Source organism: Bufo bufo, chromosome 5 (genome assembly GCF_905171765.1).
Source record: "Bufo bufo chromosome 5, aBufBuf1.1, whole genome shotgun sequence".
In the NCBI taxonomy this organism is placed as follows: domain Eukaryota; kingdom Metazoa; phylum Chordata; class Amphibia; order Anura; family Bufonidae; genus Bufo; species Bufo bufo.
This window is the reverse complement of record NC_053393.1, coordinates 145288790-145311049: the sequence shown is the minus strand read 5'-3', so window position 1 is coordinate 145311049 and position 22260 is coordinate 145288790. Positions and strand designations below refer to the sequence as shown.

Here is a 22260-nt window from a genome sequence, read left to right as displayed (position 1 = left end):
TTGGTGTTGCACTTTTTGTGATGTTATTATATATTTTTTTTATGGTGTTTATCAGACTGGGTCGATTATGTGATATATTTATAGAGCCGACTGTCACGGACGCGGTAATACCAAATATGTCTATTTTATTTTTTCTATTTTTAACATTTTTTTTTATTCCTTACTTGGGGAATTTTTTTTTTACATGTGAAACCTTTTTTTTTTTAACACTTTATTTTTATTTTTTTTATTTTACACTTTTCGTCCCCCATAAGGTCATACAAGACCTCTGGGGGACATTAACTTCACTTTTTCTTTTTTTTTTCACGATTGATTTCTCCTCTAACTGGGGCTGACATAGCAGCCCCAGTTACAGGAGAAATACACCCCCCAGAGAGGCTGTACAGCGCAATACAGCGCTGTACCGCCTCAGTGCAGGGCTGATGGAGGTATCTGAAAGACCTCTCACAGCTCCTGCACTCTCCGGGCCGGAACAGGAAGCGCATAGCGCTGTGATTGCAGCGATCCAGAAGACAGGGACACCTGGGCACTGTCCCTGCCTTCTCTCTGGGTTGCCCTGCTGTCACTGACAGCAGGCAACCCGATCAGCAGCTGCACGATTAGTGTGCAGCTGCAGTTTCTGAATGGACGTTCTGGAACGTCCATTCAGAAATAGAGAACCACCTCCCGGACGTTTATAGTCAACGTGTGGATGGGAGGTGGTTAAACACATTCTGGTTGTCGTGAAAGGGAAAGTATTATGGGAGGTCAGCAACTGATATACGCCAGTTTTCCAGTGTATATCTGTTTGCGGATTGCAGCGCAAAAGGTAGTTGTGCAGCAATCTGTGACTTTTCCCCGCTCACGGCAGGCCTAAAAAGAGGGAGTGGTGTGAAAAAGGAAGGTGGCGGCCAGCCGTTCCATCTCATTTATAATTTTTTGCGATTTTGGAGAGATCTATCGTGATCCATTTTTTCTCTCGCTTTGTCCCTTTGCAGGTGCACCGTTTTAATATATTTTTTTGTATTATGTTTGTACCCATTATTACCATAAGCATGAATTGTGAAGCCCCAATGTGTGATTTTTTTCATGTGATACACATAGATGGAGTGCCAGTCTTATATATTTTATTCATTTTTTACACCTGTTTAAGCCAGAAAGGAAGCTGGCGACGTTTTAGACCGGCAGTGGATGTCCCTGTACATAACTTTGGCGGATCCACCGCCAACACAGGGGTCATAGGGGGTCATTTTAGATGCCAGTCTTAATAAATGACCCCCTATATTTTTTCATCTATCTCACAGTGCCTTTCACACGCAAAAGTGGTCCAAATTTCATATTAAAGCCCATGGCTTTGGAATAGAATATAATACACACTTATATCCAGTAAGAGTGATGGTTAAGTATCCACATACTTTCGGACACACAGGGGGTCATTTATCATTTAAGGTTGATTTTATGTCAATTTCAAGTCTGGCTTTGCTTTGTGTGCCTGCACCAAACTTATGAACTGGTGCACCTTAGTAATATATGTGGCATGAGTATAATGTGGTTTACACCTTTAGGTGTAATAGTAGACCAGGGGGTTGCCTGGCATGGGTTGTGACTTTTTTGTGACTTTTGCAAAAGTTGCACATAGTAAATGAGCCATAATTCAGGTCTATTATACAGCTCTAAAACATAGACCAATGTGAAAAGTTGCGAGGATTACGAAATGTTGCAAAAATGTTGTAGTTGCCACGGAACTTTTGCTGCAGCCATGACTTCTGACTTTTTTACGACACAAAACTGACTTAATAAATTATCCCCATAATTTAGGTTTCTGACAATTGTACTAGTCTCACATAAACAAGGTGTTACACAAGTATGTGAATACAAAATTAAAATAAAGGCAGAAAATTTGGCATCTAGAATCCCAAGAGGCAAAAACAGAAAAAAAATATCTTCTGGTTATCAACCCGTTTATGACCAAAAACCGTACATGTATGTTATGTGGTGCCTGGCTTTAATCTGGAACGCAGCACATGTATTACTGTAGTTTAAAGCTCATTCTCTGCTTCTGCCTTGTCCTTTCCTTGGTATACAGCGACCTGCTGGGGAGGAGTGGTAGTACTCATAATTCACAGTGGCAATACCCATTCTGGCACTCCCTAGGGCCATGCAGTAACTGGAGGGTGCATCCTTTCTTCCCTCAGGGCACAGCCTGGCCTTGGGGCTCCTGCCTGAAGTTAGTTGGGATGCCTTGATGGTGGATGTTTGGCTGGGTGCAAGTCAGGTTTGAGGATGCAGAGGAGCAGCAATAACCGGTCAATAACCAGACCCTTTGTTTGCAATGAATAAAGTCTCTTTCTTTACTAAATGAATGATAGTTGCAGTAATACAGACAGCAGCAAAATGCACAGTTTCAAAGTATATCACAGTGCAATCTGTTCCCAATAGCAGCGTATGGACAGCGACAATGATGGTGGTTGTAGTACTCTCTCTCTCACTGCACTTTGCGGTCTCTCAACAGGCCATTCTGTCACAAAGGGTTAACTGCTTTTCTAACTGTGTGATGGATACTTTCACTTTCACTTTGTGAGTCATCTAATAACTGTTATCTCTAAATTACTAAGAGCTCATAAACCCTTATTGCCACATTCTTATCAGTAAGATAAGGATTGAGCTTTGAGTGTTTATAATGTCTGAGAGCAGACGGAGCTGAAAGAAAATTGAGATTCTGCTAGTAGAGCATCTTAGCTCTGTACAGAAAAAAGGGTTTAATATTTTTAATAAAGACCAATTGAAAAAATGATTTTTAGCTCATATTGAGTACCATGCAATACAAAATATGCACCCAAAGGGGTGTATAGCCTTTAACTCATTCTGCAGTTCCCAAACTGAGGGGTGCAGAGCTTAGATACAGGTGCCCAATCTGTTTCAAAGTATGGGGGATGCTATAGCAGTATTCCTTCTCCACAGCAGCAAAGTATTTCTGCTATAAACAAGCACAATACCTTTCAGTATGAGTACAATGCATGGCCTTCTTACCTCCTTCTCTCAGGGGTACTTTTGTAACAGGGTTGTTTACTTGGCAGCTGAAGTCTCAGAGACAGAGGTTCTCTGAGCTCAGGAATTGTATCTACGGGAACTTGAACACACACTCTTCCTTCATGTAGCTTTCCTCAGACAACACAGAGTGATGGACCAAGTCCACCCCTTGCTAACTAGGTAGGGTTGGACTTGGTACATCATCCTCGCAAACCTAACACAGTTTTCCACATTGTTAATCGTTAGGTTGTCCATATAGTGCTATTAAGTACATGAACATAACAAATCACAACATGTAACTTAAGAACATTGCAATAACCCAAACCTTCAGTAGTCCTTCTAGGGTACTGTAAGTACATAGGGCTCAATGAAGGCTATGTTCTTGGGCATATGCAACATGGTTGCTCAGTGGTTAGAACTGGTGCCTTTCAGCACTGGGGTCCTAGGTTCAGATCCTACCAAGGATAACATCTGGGTGGAGCTTGTATGTTCCTTATTGTGTTTGCATGGGTTTCCATTTTGGACAGAGAGTTATAATAAGATCAAGTGCTGTGGGATATGTTGGTGATATATATGCAAATTAAATAAATAGCAGAGCTGCTGGGTCTTAATGCATTAGCTCTGCCTGTGTAAGATGCAACCCCCTTCCCTTTTCTCCTATGAGTGCGCCAGTTACAATAGAAGAGTGCAAAATAAAAAATTGCGTTGAGGATGTTTTATGACCTCTTGAGGAACATATTATGAGGCATATATATCTAAATAAAAATAAGTTGCCCTGTTCACATGAGATTTTACCTATTATATCATATCAAAATGACTGACAAAATAGGGAACATATTTTAATAATTTATAGTGGTGTCCATTTGCAAATAAAAAAAATAAAGAGCTACAGTTTAAAAAAAAAATATTATATTTTGCACAGCTTTCCTTAACCCTTTCATGACCAAGGGTCATTGATACCCCTGTGACCACATCTAATTTTGCAAATCTGACATGTGTAACTTTATGTGGTAATAACTTTGGAACACTTTTTACTTATCCAAACCATTCTGAGTTTGTTTTCTCGTGACACATTGTACTTCATGATAAAAATCAAAAATTTACAAAAAAATGAGAAAAATTCGCAATTTTCAAAATTTCTATTTCTCTGCTTTAAAAACAGAAAGTGATACCTCATAAAATATTTATTATTTAACATTCCCCATATGTCTACCTTATGTTGGCATCATTTTGGAAAATTAATTTTATTTTTTTAGGACGTTAGAAGGCTTAGAAGTTTAGAAGACATTCTTAAAATTTTTATGAAAATTTCCAAAACCCACTTTTTAAGGACCAGTTCAGGTCTGAAGTCAGTTTGTGGGGCTTACATAATGGAAACCCCCCATAAATTACCCCATTTTAGAAACTACACCTCTTAAGTTACTCAAAACTGATTTTACAAACTTTGTTAACCCTTTAGGTGTTCCACAAGAATTAAAGGAAAATGGAGATTACATTTTTAAATTTCACTTTTTTGTCAGATTTTTTTTATTTTAATCTATTTTTTATCTTTAACACATTGAGGGCTAACAGCCAAACAAAATTCAATATTTATTAACCTGATTCTGTGGTTGACAGAAACACCCCACATGTGGTCGTAAACTGCTGTACGGGCACACGGCAGGGCACAGAAGAAAAGGAGTGCCAGATGGTTTTTGGAAGGCAGATTTTGCTGGACTGGTTTTTAGATGCCATGTCCCATTTGAAGGCCCCCTGATGCACCCTTACAGTAGAAACTCCCAAAAAGGGACCCCATTTTGGAAACTAGGGGATAAGGTGCCAGATTTATTGGTACTATTTTGGGGTACATATGATTTTTAATTGCTCTATATTACGTTTTTTGTGAGGCGAGGTAACCAAAAAATGTCTGTTTTGGCACCGTTTTATTTTAAATTTTTTACAGAATTCATCTGACAGGGTAAATCATGTGCTATTTTTATAGAGCAGGTTGTTACGGACGCAGTGATATTAAATATGTCTACTTTCTTTGTTTGTTTGTTTCAGTTTTACATAATAAAACAATTATGTTTTTGTGTCTCCATTTTCTGAACGCCTTATTTTTTTTATTTTTCTGCCGATCGTCTTGTGCAGGGCCTCGTTTTTTGCATAAAGAGTTGATGTTTTTATTAGTACCATTTTTGGGTACTAATTTGGCGCGAACAAGTGGATTAAGGTGAGTTAAATAATTTTTTATTTTTTCTTAACCCCTCCAGCCCCATTGTACTATGCATTCTGTATTCAGAATGCTATTATTTTCCCTTATAACCATGTTATAAGGGAAAATAATAATGATCGGGTCTCCATCCCGATCGTCTTCTAGCAACCGTGCGTGAAAATCGCACCACATCCGCACTTGCTTGCGAATGCTTGCGATTTTCATGCAGTCCCATTCACTTCTATGGGGCCTGCGTTGCGTTAAAAAACGCACAAAATAGAGCTTCCTGCAATTTTCACGCAACGCACAAGTGATGCGTAAAAATCACCGCTCATGTGCACAGCCCTATAGAAATGAATGGGTCCGGATTCAGTGCGGGTGCAATGTGTTCACCTCACGCATTGCACCTGCGCGGAAATCTCGCCCGTGCGAAAGGGGCCTTAATGCAAGCGTTTTGCAGCGCTTGGATTAAAGAGCTGCCATGACATCTATACACGTGCTAGCTGCATGGGGTATGTGCAGCTAGCACGTATATAGCCGTATTGCAGTCGGGAAGGGGTTAAGGCTTCATGCAAATGCCCTTGTCTATATTTCGGCCCTCAACAACGAATCCTAAAAATATGGACGCTTTCTTTGTGCATTTTGCTTTTTTCCAACCTCAATCAATCAATAGTTCGTAATATTCAAAAGAATAGGATATCTTAAAAAATTTGCAAAACGGCCACATGGTTCCACAAAAATAACAGATATGTGACCCCCTAGAAATGAATGTGTTAAAAATGCGAGTAGCACACAGAAAAATATGGTTGTGTGCATAAGTACTAAATAAAACTAAAATAAACTAAATATAACAATTCTTTATTAAAAAAAAAGTATTTAATAAGAGCCATATTTCTACAAAAATTATTTGGGTAAGCCAAGAAATGAAGGGGGTCATTTACTAACTGATATACGCCAGTTTTCTGGCGTATATATGTTGCAGATCATGGCACAAAGGTTATTTGCACCGCAATCTGCAACCTTTCCCCACTCATGCCAGGTCTAAAAAAGAGGGCGTGTCGTGGGAAGGGGGAAGGCCGCTAGATTTAGGCATAGATTTAGACCTGTGATAGATGCACCGCCAGCGGAGGGGTTATTAAGACTGGCGTCTAAAATGCCGGTCTTAATAAATAACCCCCTAAAAAGTTTAGTCATTAAAGTAGTTGTGTTATCTGAAACATTAGTGGCAAATTGCTAGAATATGCCACCAATGTCAGACCTGCAATTCTCTCTAGAACAGGACCCCCAAAGTGAACGACAACACATTACCGGCCACTTATCCATTCACTTCTATGGGACTGCCGAAAATAGCTGAGGCAGCACTCGGCTATTTACAGAAATCCCATAGAAGTGAATGGAAGGTGGCCACGCTTGCCCCATTCTCTCTCATTTACTTTGGGGGTCCTGTTATAGAGATATGTGTGAGTCCCACCTCTGGGACTCACACCTATCTGACATTGGTGGCATATCCTAGCGAAAGTCACCTATGTCTCAGAAGAGACAACCCCTTTAAACAACCATTTATCAAAATGGGGAAGATTTATCAAAAGTAGAACTGGCTTAGTTGCCCATAGCAACCAATCAGATTCTACCTTACATTTTTAATAGCTCCTTTGGAAAATGAAAGGTGGAATCTGATTGGTTGCTAAGGGCAACTAAGCCAGCTCTACTTCACACCAGTTTGATAAATCTCCCCCTAAGGGCTCTTTCACACGACCATGGCTTTGGTCCTCATCCGAGAACACATTTTTAGCTGCTCATGTGCGGATTCACTTCAGTGGGGCCGCAAAAGATGCGGACAGCACTCCATGTGCCGTCCGCATCGGTTGCTCCATTCCGTGGGCCCGCAAAAATTATGAGTCATGTCCTATTCTTGTCGGTTTTGCGGACAAGAATAGGCATTTCTATAATGGGCTTCTTGTTCCGTTCCGCAAATTGCGGAAGGCACACGGGCGGCATCCGTGTTTTGTGGATCCGCAATTTGTGGACCGCAAAACACGGCACGGTCGTGTGAAAGCCCTTAGTGAGTATAATACTACAAGTTGCACCATACATCTAGTTTGTTACTATTTCAGCATTAGCTACTTTATCTTTTTATATATGTATTTATTTATTTAAAGAGTAACTAAACCTTTGAATTAAATTTTAATATGAAGTCCCTAATGCCCTAAAAAAAAACTTTTTATAATATACTTTAATTACTAATTTAGTATTTAGTAGTTTTTCTTAGTGGTTTCCCCACCTAAAGCACACCATTCACTGTGCGCTTAAAACTCAGTTCTCCGTACACCACTGACAGCTGAGCGGTGACAGAGTACGCAGTGTGAAATTTATGGGGCTGCAGCAGTGCAGGGAGTACGGGCAGGAGCACACATTGCTGCTCCTGCCTGTGCCCCCCGGAGGTTTACTAACTCCTGGCATAACACATGGGTACCCTATAACCATGTGCTATGCCAGTATTAGCTGAGCGAAGCGGGTCCCTGCTTCTGCCTGATCCGCTAAGCTAAGTGCTGACATGACACGACTCTTAGCTAAGGATACTTTCACACTAGCATTAGAAGAATCCGGCAGGCAGTTCTGTTGCTGGAGCTGCCTGCCAGATCCGGAAATCCGTATGCAAACGGATATCTTTTTATTCTGGATCTGAATTCGATTGACTTTTGCATTTAAATACCAGATCCGTGTTTCCGGAATCATCTGGAATAACGGCTCTGGTATTTATTTTTTTCAAAGCTAGAAAGAACTGCGCATGCGCAGACCGGAAAGCCGTATTCAGCGATGCGGCAATTTCTGGAACACTTGGTACCAGATTCGGCATTAATATATTTCAATGGAATGGAAGTGCGGTAGTGTTCTGGGATTTTGGCTGGAAAATATACAGCAGCATGCTGCAGTATTTTGTCCAGTCAAATACCATACAAGGGACAAAACGGAAGACATCCTAATGCATACTGAACGGATTGCTTTCCATTCAGGATGCATGGGGACAAAACTGATGCGTTTTTTTCCGGTATTGAGACCCTTTACCGGATTTCAATGCCGGAAAACAATAACGCTAGTGTGAAAGTACCCTTAGCGGAGCAGGCAGAAGCAGGAACCCGCTCCGCTCAGCTAACCCTGGCATAGTACATGTGTACAGAGTACCCATGTGCTATGCCAGGAGTTAGTAATCTTCAATGGGGCACGGGCAGGAGCAGCAATATCTGTTCTGTACCTGCCCATACTTACAGAGCTACTGTGGCCCTATTCATATATTTTACACTCCGTACACTGCTGACTGCTGAGTTTTAGGGGCACAGTAAATGGTGTGCTTTAGGTAGGGAAAACACTAAGAAAAATACCAAATTTATAAATAAAGTATATTGGAAAAAGTTTTTGGGGGGAATTAGGGACATCATATTAAACTTTCATTCAAAGGTTTAGTTACCCTTTAATTAGATTTCAGATTAAGAGTATTTTGCACTAATTGTATTATTTTTTTGTTACCTTAGAGAACAAGAAATGCAATTATTAGTTCGCAGTATAGATGGCCACTGATAGTCCCATACTACTTAGAAAACAGTCTTGGTAAGTACTTTATATAACTACCTTAATGTCTATTCAATCAGAATTAGTATCAAGAATGAACATAAATAGCTCATTTGTTGTATCATGTTTTAGACTTATTTATAAAGCAAAGCCCCCCCCCCCCCTCAAAAAAAATCCAACTCTGTGATTATTTCAATGAGAGGAGCATTTTGAACCAAATTGCTCCATCATTTTGCTATAAAGTTCTGTTGCAAAGTAAGCCAATCAATAGGTGTAATACAGTTAGACAATGGGTTTAGCCCTGCAACAAGTTTTTCAACCATCCTGAATTTGGCTCATTTTTGGATTAAGTTTACATTATGTACATAGGCAGGATTAGTAAATCAGACGGACACAGGAATCAGACGGACACAGCTGTAACATAAACCAGGCAAACTTTGCTTGACGCGTGAGGAACAACGAGCTTAAAAGGGAAAGAACACATAATAAATGTTTAATATATTAAACATAATGAATGTACTAGGAACAGCATTGATTTAGAAAGCGGCTGCTGCCACACTCTCACATACTACTAGAAACTTGCTCACTGAGTTACAGATAGTTTTTCTAGTTATTGTAAATACAGACTAACTCCCCTGAATATCGTAGGTTTGTTGTACTCATGGTCCTAATTCTAGGAGTATGTTTATAAGGTCATATAAATATGTTCTTAAGAAAAATATTTTGCTGGCTCTTACTACAATTTACAGTATATGATTTTTTAAAAATAGAAATAAATGCGAAAGGCGTTATCCTGAAAGCTTTTGAGCGCTACCGACTGAAGACTTGTATTGACTTTAAACCCTGGAATGGTGAAAAAAATTATGTATCTGTGTTTAGAGATAATGGGTAAGTAAAGCATTTTACTAAAAGAAGAAATGGGGCTGGATTTCCTTGTGTTCTGAAAACATCTTTAAGGAGGCTACTTGCATAGTTACTAAAACAGACATTGCATGAGAGCTTACGGGTCCTCTTTAAGGATGGTTTTAAAGAAGAAAATGCCTTGTTTCTTGTATTTTTTCAGCTATTTTATATATTTTTTTTTTTTGAAGATCTGCAGCCAGATGGTAGTTTAAATACTGTTGGTGCATTTTTGGGTCAGTGAAATTCTGTTACAGGCTTTTCAATAGGACTGGAAAAAAAAAAGGCTTAAAGGGGTTATGCCATGATTGATGTTAAAAATTAAAATCAGTCATCATATAATACATCCCAGCAGGCGTATCGATTTTTCTTCAATGCTTTATTGATCCATACACAGATTGATCAATACACAGGACGCGTTTCGGCCCGTCCAGCCTTCCTCAACTGCTTGTTAACAACTGAAGATATCACATATTTATAGGCTTAGTCATATGACCCTGCCAATCAATTTAAACAGGAAGTGACATCACATCACAATTAGTATAAAAAAAACACATTTGTAACACCCTTGCGAATACTACGATGAACAGGTACCCTTATGAATATTTATAACAAGAGTCTCCTTCCATCATGGTCGTGTCGTAGTAGTCTGCAAGGAAACATATAAAAATCTTATTAAAAACACATCACTTCATAATCCCTATTCAGACCCTTGGGATGTAAAGTGTCAAGGGTGTGGATCCAGAACGCCTCCCTTTTGAGTAACAACTTTGTCAGATCCCCCCCTCTCCGTGGTAAATGTACACGCTCAATGACCCCCATCCATGAAAATGGGTTTTCAATCTGATTTTATGAAAAAACTTTTGCAATTCCACATCTAATTCAAAAGTATCCATGTTATTCGTAGGAGAGAAGGAAAGACCTTTCTCCAGAAGCTCAATCGTTTCACATGAAATAACTTTCGATAATTTTGCCCAGAAAGATTCCCCCTGCATTATGAAGGATATGAGTTTGGATGGGGGTGGGGGTGGTGGTTGTTTGAGGTTGACTGACCTGGATTTGCTGGTCAAGAGCCGCTTTACCCCCCAAAAAAGCTATCATCCCATCGAGACATTTCTTCATCTTGTCACTAAAGAAATACAACAGAAGTTGGACATAATAAAGAGGGGTGATCTTTCGATTATGCAGAACATTACCACAGAAGAAAGGAGAGCTGTGCGCGATTTGATGGGGGATAAGTCCCTTATTGTGAAACCAGCCGATGTCATCATGGATAAGGTTCAATCTTTACAAGAAGTTTACTGCCAACTCTCCGACATTGACACCTATAGGAAGTTGGATCACAACCCAGTTTTTCGAATTAAGGAAAAGATCATGGGGTTGGTGATCGAATATAAGGCTCAGGGAATCATTGACGAGAAGTTGAGCAAATTTTTGGTCAATCACTCACCGGTGACACCTGTCTTCTACATATTGCCAAAGGTGCATAAAACCTTGAAAATCCACCGGGCCGACCCATTGTGGCTTCGATCGATTCAGTGCTATCACCTTTGGCAATAGTGTTGGAAAAAGCGTTCACTCCATTAGTTAAGAATACCCGTTCTTTTCTTTTGGACACGTCTCATTTTTTGCCGGTGATTAGAGGTTTGGAGGATATACCTGAGGACAGTTGGTTGGTAACCATTGACGTAGTGAGCTTATATACGTCAATTGAACATCAAAAAGGTATAGCGGCAATTACATCTGCACTAGAGCAGAGTCATTTTTCTGCTGAACAACAGCGATTTTTTCTCGATTTTGTTTAATTTAGTTCTTTATGAGAACTATTTCCTCTTCGGAGATCAGTTCTATGTGCAGCAGCGTGGGACGGCGATGGGTGCGAATGCGGCCCCGCCCTACGCAAATATTTATATGTCGTTGTTTGAACTGTGCATTGTATATCCGAATAAATATTTTCAAAAATTTGCACTGGTGTGGAAAAGGTTTATCGACCAACATTTTTTGCGTATGGGCGGGGCCACTTGCACCCCTCCTCCAGCTGTTTGAATATCTGAATGGGGTCTGGGAGGAATTAAAATTTACCATTACATATGACCAGACATCTGTGCATTTTCTAGATATCACAATACTCAAGCAGGAAGGGGGAATTTTATGCACTGATTTATATCGAAAAAATACAGACAGGAATAGTATCCTGCATTATTGCAGTGCACATCCTCCTTCTCTTAAAAAATCTATTTCAAAATCTCAGTATATGAGAGTGAGGAAGATTGTGACAGATTCGAAAATGCAGGATATGAGGGTGAACGAGATGACGTCCCAATTTCTGGAGAGAGGTTATCCTCGTGAAATTTTATCCACAGCAATAAGTGCTAGTGCGGTACAAGCTCCATCAAGATAACAGTAAGCGCATAGCACTTATACATAAATATCACCCATTGAATCATCAATTGGATAATGTGGTGCGCAAACACTGGCATATTTTGGAGAAGGCGTACCCCACTATAGTGGAATTTAAAAACCCACCACTTATATGCAATAGACGCAATCCCAGTTTGAGAGATCATCTCGTTCGCTCGGATATTAGCACTATGGAGAAGGCCCCATTACAGGGTACACTTACTAATCAGAAGGGAGGCACTTTCCCTTGTCTCCACTCAGTGGCGTAGGGATCGCCATAGCAACCATAGCAGTGGCTATGGGGCCCTACGCCACTGGGGGCCTGTCCGGGCCGCCTTCTGTTGATTTTTTTATTTACACACACATTACACACAGGCAGCCAGGCCACTGAGTAACTCAGAAGATCCGATGGTATATTCTAACCCCCAGGCGTTCCAATGGTGACGGGGACGCTTGCCTGGGGGTTAGAATATACCATCGGAACTGAGTTTTCACGCTCTCAGTGAGATCGTGAAAACTAAAATCCGATGGTATATTCTAACCCCCAGGAGTTCCCATGGTGACAGGGACGCTTGCCTGGGGGTTAGAATATACAGGGCAACGCCGCTCACAGGAGTACATTTATAAACTAATCAGTAACTTTAACTTTAATCATTGACATTGCTGATCTCTTTACTTGGATACCTTACTCTGTCTTAGCTCCGGTAACAGCAGGCAGTTCACTCACTGACGTCACACGCCTACTCCTCCCACTAGGCGGCGCAGGCGCCTGAGGTCAGTGAGTGAGCGCCGCCCGCACTGCCTGCTGTTACCGTTACCGGAGCTAAGACAGAGTAAGGTATCCAAGTAAAGAGATCAGCAATGATTAAAGTTAAAGTTACTAATTAGTTTATAAATGTACTCTGTGAGCGTCGGGGAGGGGGATCTGTGGATGTTACTGTTTAGGGGAGGGAGATCTGTGGATGGCACTGTTTAGGGGAGAGGGATCTGTTGATGGCACTGTTTAGGGGAGGGGGATCTGTGGATGGCACTGTTTAGGGGAGGGGGATCTGTGGATGGCACTGTTTAGGGGAGGGAGATCTGTGGATGGCACTGTTTAGGGGAGGGGGATCTGTGGATGGCACTGTTTAGGGGAGAGGGATCTGTGGATGGCAGTGGCACTATTTAGGGAGGGGGATCTGTGGATGGCACTATTTAGGGGAGGGGGGTCTGTGGATGGCACTGTTTAGGGGAGGGAGATCTGTGGATGGCACTGTTTAGGGGGGATCTGTGGATGGCACTGTTTAGGGGAGGGGGATCTGTGGATGGCACTGTTTAGGGGAGAGGGATCTGTGGATGGCAGTGGCACTATTTAGGGGAGGGGGATCTGTGGATGGCACTATTTAGGGGAGGGGGATCTGTGGATGGCACTGTTTAGGGGAGGGGGATCTGTGGATGGCACTATTTAGGGGAGGGGGATCTGTGGATGGCACTATTTAGGGGAGGGGGATCTGTGGATGGCACTGTTTAGGGGAGGGAGATCTGTGGATGGCACTGTTTAGGGGAGGGGGATCTGTGGATGGCACTATTTAGGCACTATTTAGGGGAGGGGGATCTGTGGATGGCACTGTTTAGGGGAGAGGGATCTGTGGATGGCACTGTTTAGGGGAGAGGGATCTGTTGATGGCACTGTTTAGGGGAGGGGGATCTGTGGATGGCACTGTTTAGGGGAGGGGGATCTGTGGATGGCACTGTTTAGGGGAGGGAGATCTGTGGATGGCACTGTTTAGGGGAGGGGGATCTGTGGATGGCACTATTTAGGGGAGGGGGATCTGTGGATGGCACTGTTTAGGGGAGGGAGATCTGTGGATGGCACTGTTTAGGGGAGAGGGATCTGTGGATGGCAGTGGCACTATTTAGGGAGGGGGATCTGTGGAGGGCACTATTTAGGGGAGGGGGGTCTATGGATGGCACTGTTTAGGGGAGGGAGATCTGTGGATGGCACTGTTTAGGGGGGATCTGTGGATGGCACTGTTTAGGGGAGGGGGATCTGTGGATGGCACTGTTTAGGGGAGAGGGATCTGTGGATGGCACTATTTAGGGGAGGGTGATCTGTGGATGGCACTGTTTAGGGGAGAGGGATCTGTGGATGGCAGTGGCACTATTTAGGGAGGGGGATCTGTGGATGGCACTATTTAGGGGAGGGGGGTCTGTGGATGGCACTGTTTAGGGGAGGGAGATCTGTGGATGGCACTGTTTAGGGGAGGGGGATCTGTGGATGGCACTGTTTAGGGGAGGGGGATCTGTGGGTGGCACTGTTTAGGGGAGAGGGATCTGTGGATGGCAGTGGCACTATTTAGGGGAGGGGGATCTGTGGATGGCACTATTTAGGGGAGGGGGATCTGTGGATGGCACTGTTTAGGGGAGGGGGATCTGTGGATGGCACTGTTTAGGGGAGAGGGATCTGTGGATGGCACTATTTAGGGGAGGGGGATCTGTGGATGGCACTATTTAGGGGAGGGGGATCTGTGGATGGCACTGTTTAGGGGAGGGAGATCTGTGGATGGCACTGTTTAGGGGAGGGGGATCTGTGGATGGCACTATTTAGGCACTAACTTGCATCTGTACAAGGAGTGGCGTTTCTCTTGGTTCCAGCAGGTTTTGCCATAATTTGACAGGCAAACCTAAATATTCTGCTTTATCACTCTGATTCAATCCCCCACCAAAAGTGAATAAAAATCAAAAAGTAATGCATACCCCAAAATGGTATTGATAAAAAAGACAGATCACCCCACAAAAAATGATACTTTCCACATCTCCATAGACATAAGTATAAAAAGTTATGAATATGGTAATGCAAAGAAAGAAATTTTTGTTTTTGTTTTTTGCTTTAAAGTATTTAAAAGAACTATAAAAATTTGGAATTGCTGTTCTGCAGAATTATGTTAACATGTCACTTTTACTACATAGGGAACACCATAAAGACAAAACCCATAAAAAAATGCCGCAATTGCATTTTTCACCCCATTTAGAATCTTTTTTCAGCTTCTCACTACTGCATATGCAATATTAAATAGTGTTATTACAAAGTACAACTTGTCCCACAAAAAAAAAAAAACAAGCCCCCATTCTGCTACAATGAAGAAAAAATAAAAAAGTTAAGAGAGGGAAAAAAAATTACTGTTCCTTATGGGTAAAATTAGCTGGGTAATTAAGAGATATACTGTAGTTGCTTAAGGAACCTGACTTATGTGTCAACTTTATTTACTCAAAATTTTAATGTGACTGCTAGCAGGGGTGCACATTGAAATGATAAATGGCCCAATAATAATGCCGCCACTGTACCCTCAGTAGAAATAAGGCTACCATAATGCCCCTAGTAGCAATAAGCCCCCCATAGTGCCCCCAGCAGTAACAAGGCCCCTCTATAAGGCACCCCTACAGAGCCCCCAGTAGTAATAAGGCCCATATAGTGCCCCAGTAGTTATAATTTCTCCTATAATGCCATTATAGTGCTCTAGTCTGTAATGCTCCTCTGTAGTGTTCAGCATGTAATGCCCAGCTGTAGTGCTCCAGCTTTTAATGCCCCCCTGTAGTGCTCCAGCCTGTAAATCCCCCCCCCCGTAGTGCTCCAGCCTCTAATGCCCCCTGTAGTGCTCAAGCCTGTAATGCCCCCCCCCTGTAATGCTCCAGCCTGTAATATCCTCCATGTAGTGCTCCAGCCTGTAATGCCCCCTCTGTAGTGCTCCAGCCTGTAATGCCCCACTGTAGTGTTCCATCCTGTAATGCCCCACTGTAGTGTTCCATCCTGTAATGCCCCACTGTAGTGTTCCATCCTGTAAAGCTCTCCTAAAGCACTCAAGTTTGTAATGGCCCATGTACTGCTCTAGCCTGTAATGCCCCACCCCCCATAGTGATCCAACCTGTAATGACCCCTGACACAGGCGGTTTCAATGACATCACTGTGACTTTATGCATGAAGTCTCAGGCGATGCGATCACGTGATCAAGAACTGTCGCCACCTGATGCCCGCCACTGGAGTTCGCAATGATGTCGTGCTCATCTCGCCTCATGGCAGAGGCGACCCTGACTGCTAGGAGGTTAAAAACATTTTTATATATATATATATATATATATATATATATATATATATATATATATATATATAAATCCAGAAAACGGACGGCACTCCAGCAGGATGAAAGTGAGGTTATTCTTTATTCAACCATACGGTGCAACGTTTCAGCTCCAAAACTGAGCCTTTCTCAGGCTGGAACGTGCACCCATTTTTTCCATTGCAGTCAGTGCCGCCATTTTTCTTATATATATATATATATATATATAATTATTATTTATTATTAAAGCGCCATTCATTCCATAACGCTGTACATATGATAAGGGGTGCACATACATAATACAGACAAGTGCACTAAGCAGGAACAAGACGAGTTACAGACTGGTACAGAAGGAGAGAGGGCCCTGCCCCTGAGGGCTTACAATCTACATGGTATGGGAGAAGGACACAGTAGGTGCGGGTGAAGTTGGTCATGGCGGTATAGAGGCAGCAGGGTCAAGGGTTGTAGGCTTGTCTGAAGAGGTGGGTTTTCAGGTTTCTTTTGAAGGATTCCACTGTAGGTGAGAGTCTGATATGTTGGGGTAACGAGTTCCAGAGTATGGGGGATGCACGGGAGAAATCTTGGAGTCGATTGTGGGAAGAGGCGATAAGAGGAGAGGAGAGAAGGAGGTCTTGTGAGGATCAGAGAGTGCGTGTGGGGGTGTATCGGGAAAGTAGCTCAGAGATGTAGGGAGGGGACAGGCTATGGACAGCCTTGTATGTATTTGTTAGTACTTTGAAGTGAATTCGTTGGGCAATGGGGAGCCAGTGAAGGGATTGGCAGAGGGGAGAGGCAGAGGAGTAATAGGGTGAGAGGTGGATTAGTCGGGTAGCAGAGTTGATGATAGATTGGAGGGGTGCGAGAGTGCTAGATGGAAGGCCACAGAGGAGAATGTATATATTTATAGCCTCAGAATCAAAATCAGTATGTCTTTGCAGTGTGGAAGGAAGCTGTTGTACCTGAAGGAAACCCACCTAAACACCCGCAGAACATGCAGAGGTTACCCTTGGTTCTATGCAATAGCAGCGGCACTGCAATGACAAGAGCTGCCCACTACATGGTAGATGAAGCTACAGTATGTAGTTCCGGCAGCAGAGCTAAAACTGAACAGTTGATCGGCAGGGGATCGCCAATCACACACTTAGCAACGCTTCAGTTGGTAAAATTGAGGCATATAAGCCACGCCCTGGGAACACCCGGATCCTGTCTGGGAACAACCACTTTTCTAGCCCAGAACTGTGCGAATTTGCAGGGACTGTCTCTAAAAACCAGGGACCGTCCCACCAAATTTGAGACAGTTGGTAACTATGCAATCAGCTGGTGAAGGCCTATTCCAAGGACAGACCATCACTTAGTAAAATTGTAAAGGGGTTACTTAAAGAGGACCTTTCACCTGGAAAAACATTGTGAACTAAGTATGCTGCCATGGAGAGCGGCGCCCGGGGATCTCACTGCACTTACTATTATCCCCGGGCGCCGCTCCATTCTCCCGTTATCCCCTCCGGTACCTTTGCTCTGTAAGTTATAGTAGGCGGTGTCTTCCCTTGTCCTGTGGGCGTCTCCTTCTCCTAGGCTGCAGCGCTGGCCAATCGCAGCACAGAGCTCACAGCCCGGGAGAAAAAAACCTCCCAGGCTGTGAGCTCTGCACTGCGATTGGCCAGCGCTGCAGCCTAGGAGGGGGAGACGCCCACAGGACAAGGGAAGACACCGCCTACTATAACTTACAGAGCAAAGGTACCGGAGGGGATAGCGGGAGAATGGAGAGGCGCCCGGGGATAATAGTAAGTGCAGTGAGATCCCTGGGCGCTGCTGTATATGTCATGATACTTAGTTCACAATGTTTTTCCAGGTGAAAGGTCCTCTTTAAGCCAAACATGCAATCATTAATGTTGATTTGTTAATTAATTTATTATAATATATTTTATATATTCTTCTTTAGATGTTACTCATATGTTGGAATGCAGAATGGAAAACAGCAACTTTCTATTGGCACTGGTTGTGACACAGTAGAAATAGTTCAACATGAATTCCTGCACGCACTAGGATTTTATCACGAGCAATCGCGATCTGACCGGGATGACTATGTGACCATCTTGTGGAAAAATATTCAGTTTGGTAAGTGTTAAAGAATCAGATTAGTCTCAATATGAAATACGTATACAGTATTACAAACCAATAACATAATGCCTCCTATCTAAATGTCTTTTACCTGTTACAGGACTATGCCAGTTTTGTCAATGACATTTACATTCCTCCATCTATGCCTTCCAAAAACCAAAACTTTTTTTATTTTTCTGTCGAAATAGTTACATAGTTAATATGGTTGAAAAAAGAGAAACATCCATCAAGTTCAAATAAGGGATAGGTGGGGACGCGAATCCCAGAAGGAAGTGGGACTCAGATTTAAAAGTTTGAAAGTTAGTTTTTTGTTAAATAAGGCTACTTTCACACTCGCGTTTGGTGCGGATCTGTCTTGTATCTGCACAGACGGATCCGCACCAATAATGCAAACGCTTGTATCCGTTCATAATGGATCCGTTTGCATTATTCATAAAAAAAAAAGTCTAAGTCAAAACATTGTAAGTCAGAACGAATCCGTTTGGCTCCGCATAATCAGACGGTCACCAAAACGCTGCAAGCTGCGTTTTAGTGACCGTCTAAAAAACGCAACAGAGACCAAACGCAGCCAAATTGATGCATTCTAAACTGATCATTATCCATTCAGAATGCATTCAGGCTGAACTGATCCGTTTTGGGCCGCTTGTGAGAGCCCTGAAGCAGATCTCACAAGCGGACCCAGAAACGCCACTGTGAAAGTAGCCTAAGTTGTATTTTTTAATGGCAGTAATTAATGTGGGGCCCACTCCTATCTCCAGGAAAGGCCTCCCAAAGTGAAGGACAGCACACCACGCTAGCATGGCCACCTTCCACTCACTTTTATGAGAGTTCCAACAATAGCCGACCGCTAGCTCACCTATTTCCGGCAGTCTCATAGGTGAGTCCAGGTGAATGGAGAGATGGCCGTGCATGCACAGTGCACTCTTTATTCACTTCTATGGGAGCTCTGAAAATAGCCAAGACGCTTGGCTGTTATCAGAAATCCCATTGAAGTGAATGGAGAGTATGGCGTACATGCTTGGTGTGCTCTCCTTCACTTTGGGGACCTTGTTCTAGGGATAGGAGCGGGCCCCAGAGGCCCTGGCAAAATGCCATCAATGTTTCAGATGACACAACCCCTTTAATATTTTTTTTTACATCTTATTGCACAATACACTGCAATACTTCTGCACTGCAGTATAACGTTATTTTACTGGCATCCTGTTAGAGCCAGAGGCAGAGTATAGTAGGTGTCTTAACATGAAAATAAACCATCTTTCCAGCACTGTCATCTACAGCTAAAATCAATTTTTATTCAAGGCATTATAATGTACAGAAACAAGAGCTGATGCACAGGTTTATGCGTTTCGACACAAGATCTTAATCATAAGTAGTCAAGGCTGAAGCTCAGCCTGCGTTTGTGGGAGGGGCGAAGGAGGCCTATTTAGCGCCGCCTCACGCTCCCATCACGGACGCCGCGCTCTCACGTGACGTCTCTTCACTTCCGGGTTCAGTGCCGACGCTGCCGCTCTACCTTCGCTGCTGCTCGTTCCTGCCTCCGGTCTGAATTTCTCTACCCTCCCGAACCGCGCTCCCCTGGTAAGCTAAGCGGCGCCTTGAGCTGCTCCCTATCCTGGGAGCCTCGGCGCCGCGCTCTTCAACGTTCCACGTGTCTGCATGCTGGCCCCAGCTCCCACACTGGTCTCCAGGCAACGCCGATGCTCAGGTCCCCATCACTGGGAAACCCGACAGCCAGCATGATTTATCATCCAGCACATTTTAGGCTCTGCCATAGCACCTGCATCCAACCAACCCTGGTCACCCCTCTTGAGGTCACATGACCAAAACTCTTCACATACCATACTCTCAGTCTGGGTACACTTCATTCAGCCAATCCATACCCAGCAATCCACGCAGCAGATTCATGTCAATTTTTTGTCTTGCTTTAGGTTCATGCACGCTATTGTCTGCCACGCAGCAGATTCATGTCAATTTTCTGTCTTTTCTTTAGATTCATTCACGCTATTGTCTGCCACGCAGCAGATTCATGTCAATTTTCTTTAGGTTCATGCACGCTATTGTCTGCCACGCAGCAGATTCATGTCAATTTTCTGTCTTTTTTTTTTTAGGTTCATTCACGCTATTGTCTGCCACGCAGCAGGTTCATGTCAATTTTCTTTAGGTTCATTCACGCTATTGTCTGCCACGCAGCAGATTCACGTCAATTTTCTGTCTTTTCTTTAGGTTCATTCACGCTCTATTGTCTGCCACGCAGCAGATTCATGTCAATTTTCTGTCTTTTCTTTAGGTTCATTCACGCTATTGTCTGCCACGCAGCAGATTCATGTCAATCTTCTGTCTTTTCTTTAGGTTCATTCACACTATTATCTGCTACGCAGCAGATTCATGTCAATTTTTTGTCTTGCTCTGGGTTCATCCACGCTATTATCTGCCACGCAGCAGATTTCTGTCAATTTTTCTATCTCATTTAATGTTTTATTCACGTAATCATCTGCCACGCAGCAGATGCCCTTTCCGGTCTCGTTTCTTTCCCTGACACGTATCAGGTTTCAGTTGTGGTCTGCCACGTAGCAGTCCATGTTAGTTTTCCTGACACACATCAGGTTCATCCACCGCCCTGACACGCATCAGGGACAGGTTCTCACGTCTCATTTGCACTTCCTGACACGCATCAGGTGCTGTCGCGGTCCTGCCACGCAGCAGGTGCATCGGTCGCTCTACTCGCTCGGCCCGTTCTAACCTAGTTGCCCATGATGCGCCTCAGGGGCTTCGCCTCTAGCCACGTAGCTAGTTCACGGGTTCCGGCCGCCCGCAAGGCATTAGGTCATTCAGGGGCGCCTCACAGGTGTCAGGCACGGTCAAGCTTGACCCAGCTTCCGCTCCCTGATTCACGTCAGGTTCTACTTTTCTTCTGCTTATCTCAAACCTCACCCCATGTTTCTAGGGTCACCCCGGAGGTCTGTCTGGCTCAAAGGTCGCTAGGCGAATTCCTCAAGGTACCAATCCTAGGCCATCTTTTTCATCTAGGTCACTTCCGTTTACGATTTCATCCGCCAAGTCCAGGTAAGTTTGGTTCCACTACTTCATCCCTTAGGATCAGGCCGGCATCCGCAGGTCACCTTTCCTTCAGGTAGTCTAGGCCAGCTCGTCAGGTAGGTCAGGCCTCTTAACCTCTTCCTGGTAACGGATTTCGATCACTCTTCGGTATCATTCAGAGGGTTTCACGGATTCACTCGCTGGTGTCAGGTGGCTCTATCACCCTTCTTACCTTCCATTCTTCATTCCACAGCACGATGTCCCACGCATCTGATATCGCCGAGACCCGCTCTATTCCGGCATCGCCCGGCTCGGCCCATGGAAGCACTCTTTCATTTAGGCAATGGACCATTCCGAAACTTATGACCGAACTAACCAGGAGAGGCATCCGCTATCCTGCCTCAGCCCGCAAAGCTGAGTTGTACAGGCTACTGACGGCGGAGCCTATCTCAGCGGCAGAAGATCAGGTGTCCCTGTCCACGGTCCAGACAGCGCTGGCCCAGCTTCATTCCGCTATCAACACTCTTACCAGTTCAGTGTCCGACATGCAGACCAGGTTGCTGGTGGTGGAAACCAGACCATCAATTTCGAGCACTCCCACCTCTCTGGTTCCAGGCCCGTCCGCCATTCATGCCCCAACCCCAAGTCAGGCTCCCAGCTCCTTCACCATTTCCCCATCACACTTCGTTCCCGATAACATCCGGAAGGACATTTTGGCAGGTAAAGACATTAACTTGGCTTCCATACTTATTTCTACCCACGACTCCGACGAGAACAGGACTATTGCATGTGGAGACGTATCAGTGGTTCTCAAGTCCAAAGACGCCCGGTTGCATAAAAAGCTCTCCATTCCAGAGTTCGTGCTGGCCTTCAGCCTTTTCCGAGACATCCTATGCTCTGCCCAACCGCACCGCAGAGAGGAACTTGACACCTACCTCTACA

The 22260-nt window shown here is 43.6% G+C and overlaps 1 protein-coding gene across 1 annotated transcript in view; it reads left to right on the top strand.

Annotated features, from left to right (window-relative positions):
- The window catches only part of LOC121002434 (meprin A subunit beta-like), a 93911-nt gene that overhangs the window by 29899 nt on the left and 41752 nt on the right, over nucleotides 1-22260 (top strand). Inside the window, exons 2-4 of the mRNA XM_040433890.1 lie at nucleotides 8734-8809; nucleotides 9541-9658; nucleotides 18104-18279. Coding sequence (XP_040289824.1) covers nucleotides 8734-8809; nucleotides 9541-9658; nucleotides 18104-18279 — 370 coding nt within the window. The remainder of the gene's footprint in view (nucleotides 1-8733; nucleotides 8810-9540; nucleotides 9659-18103; nucleotides 18280-22260) is intronic.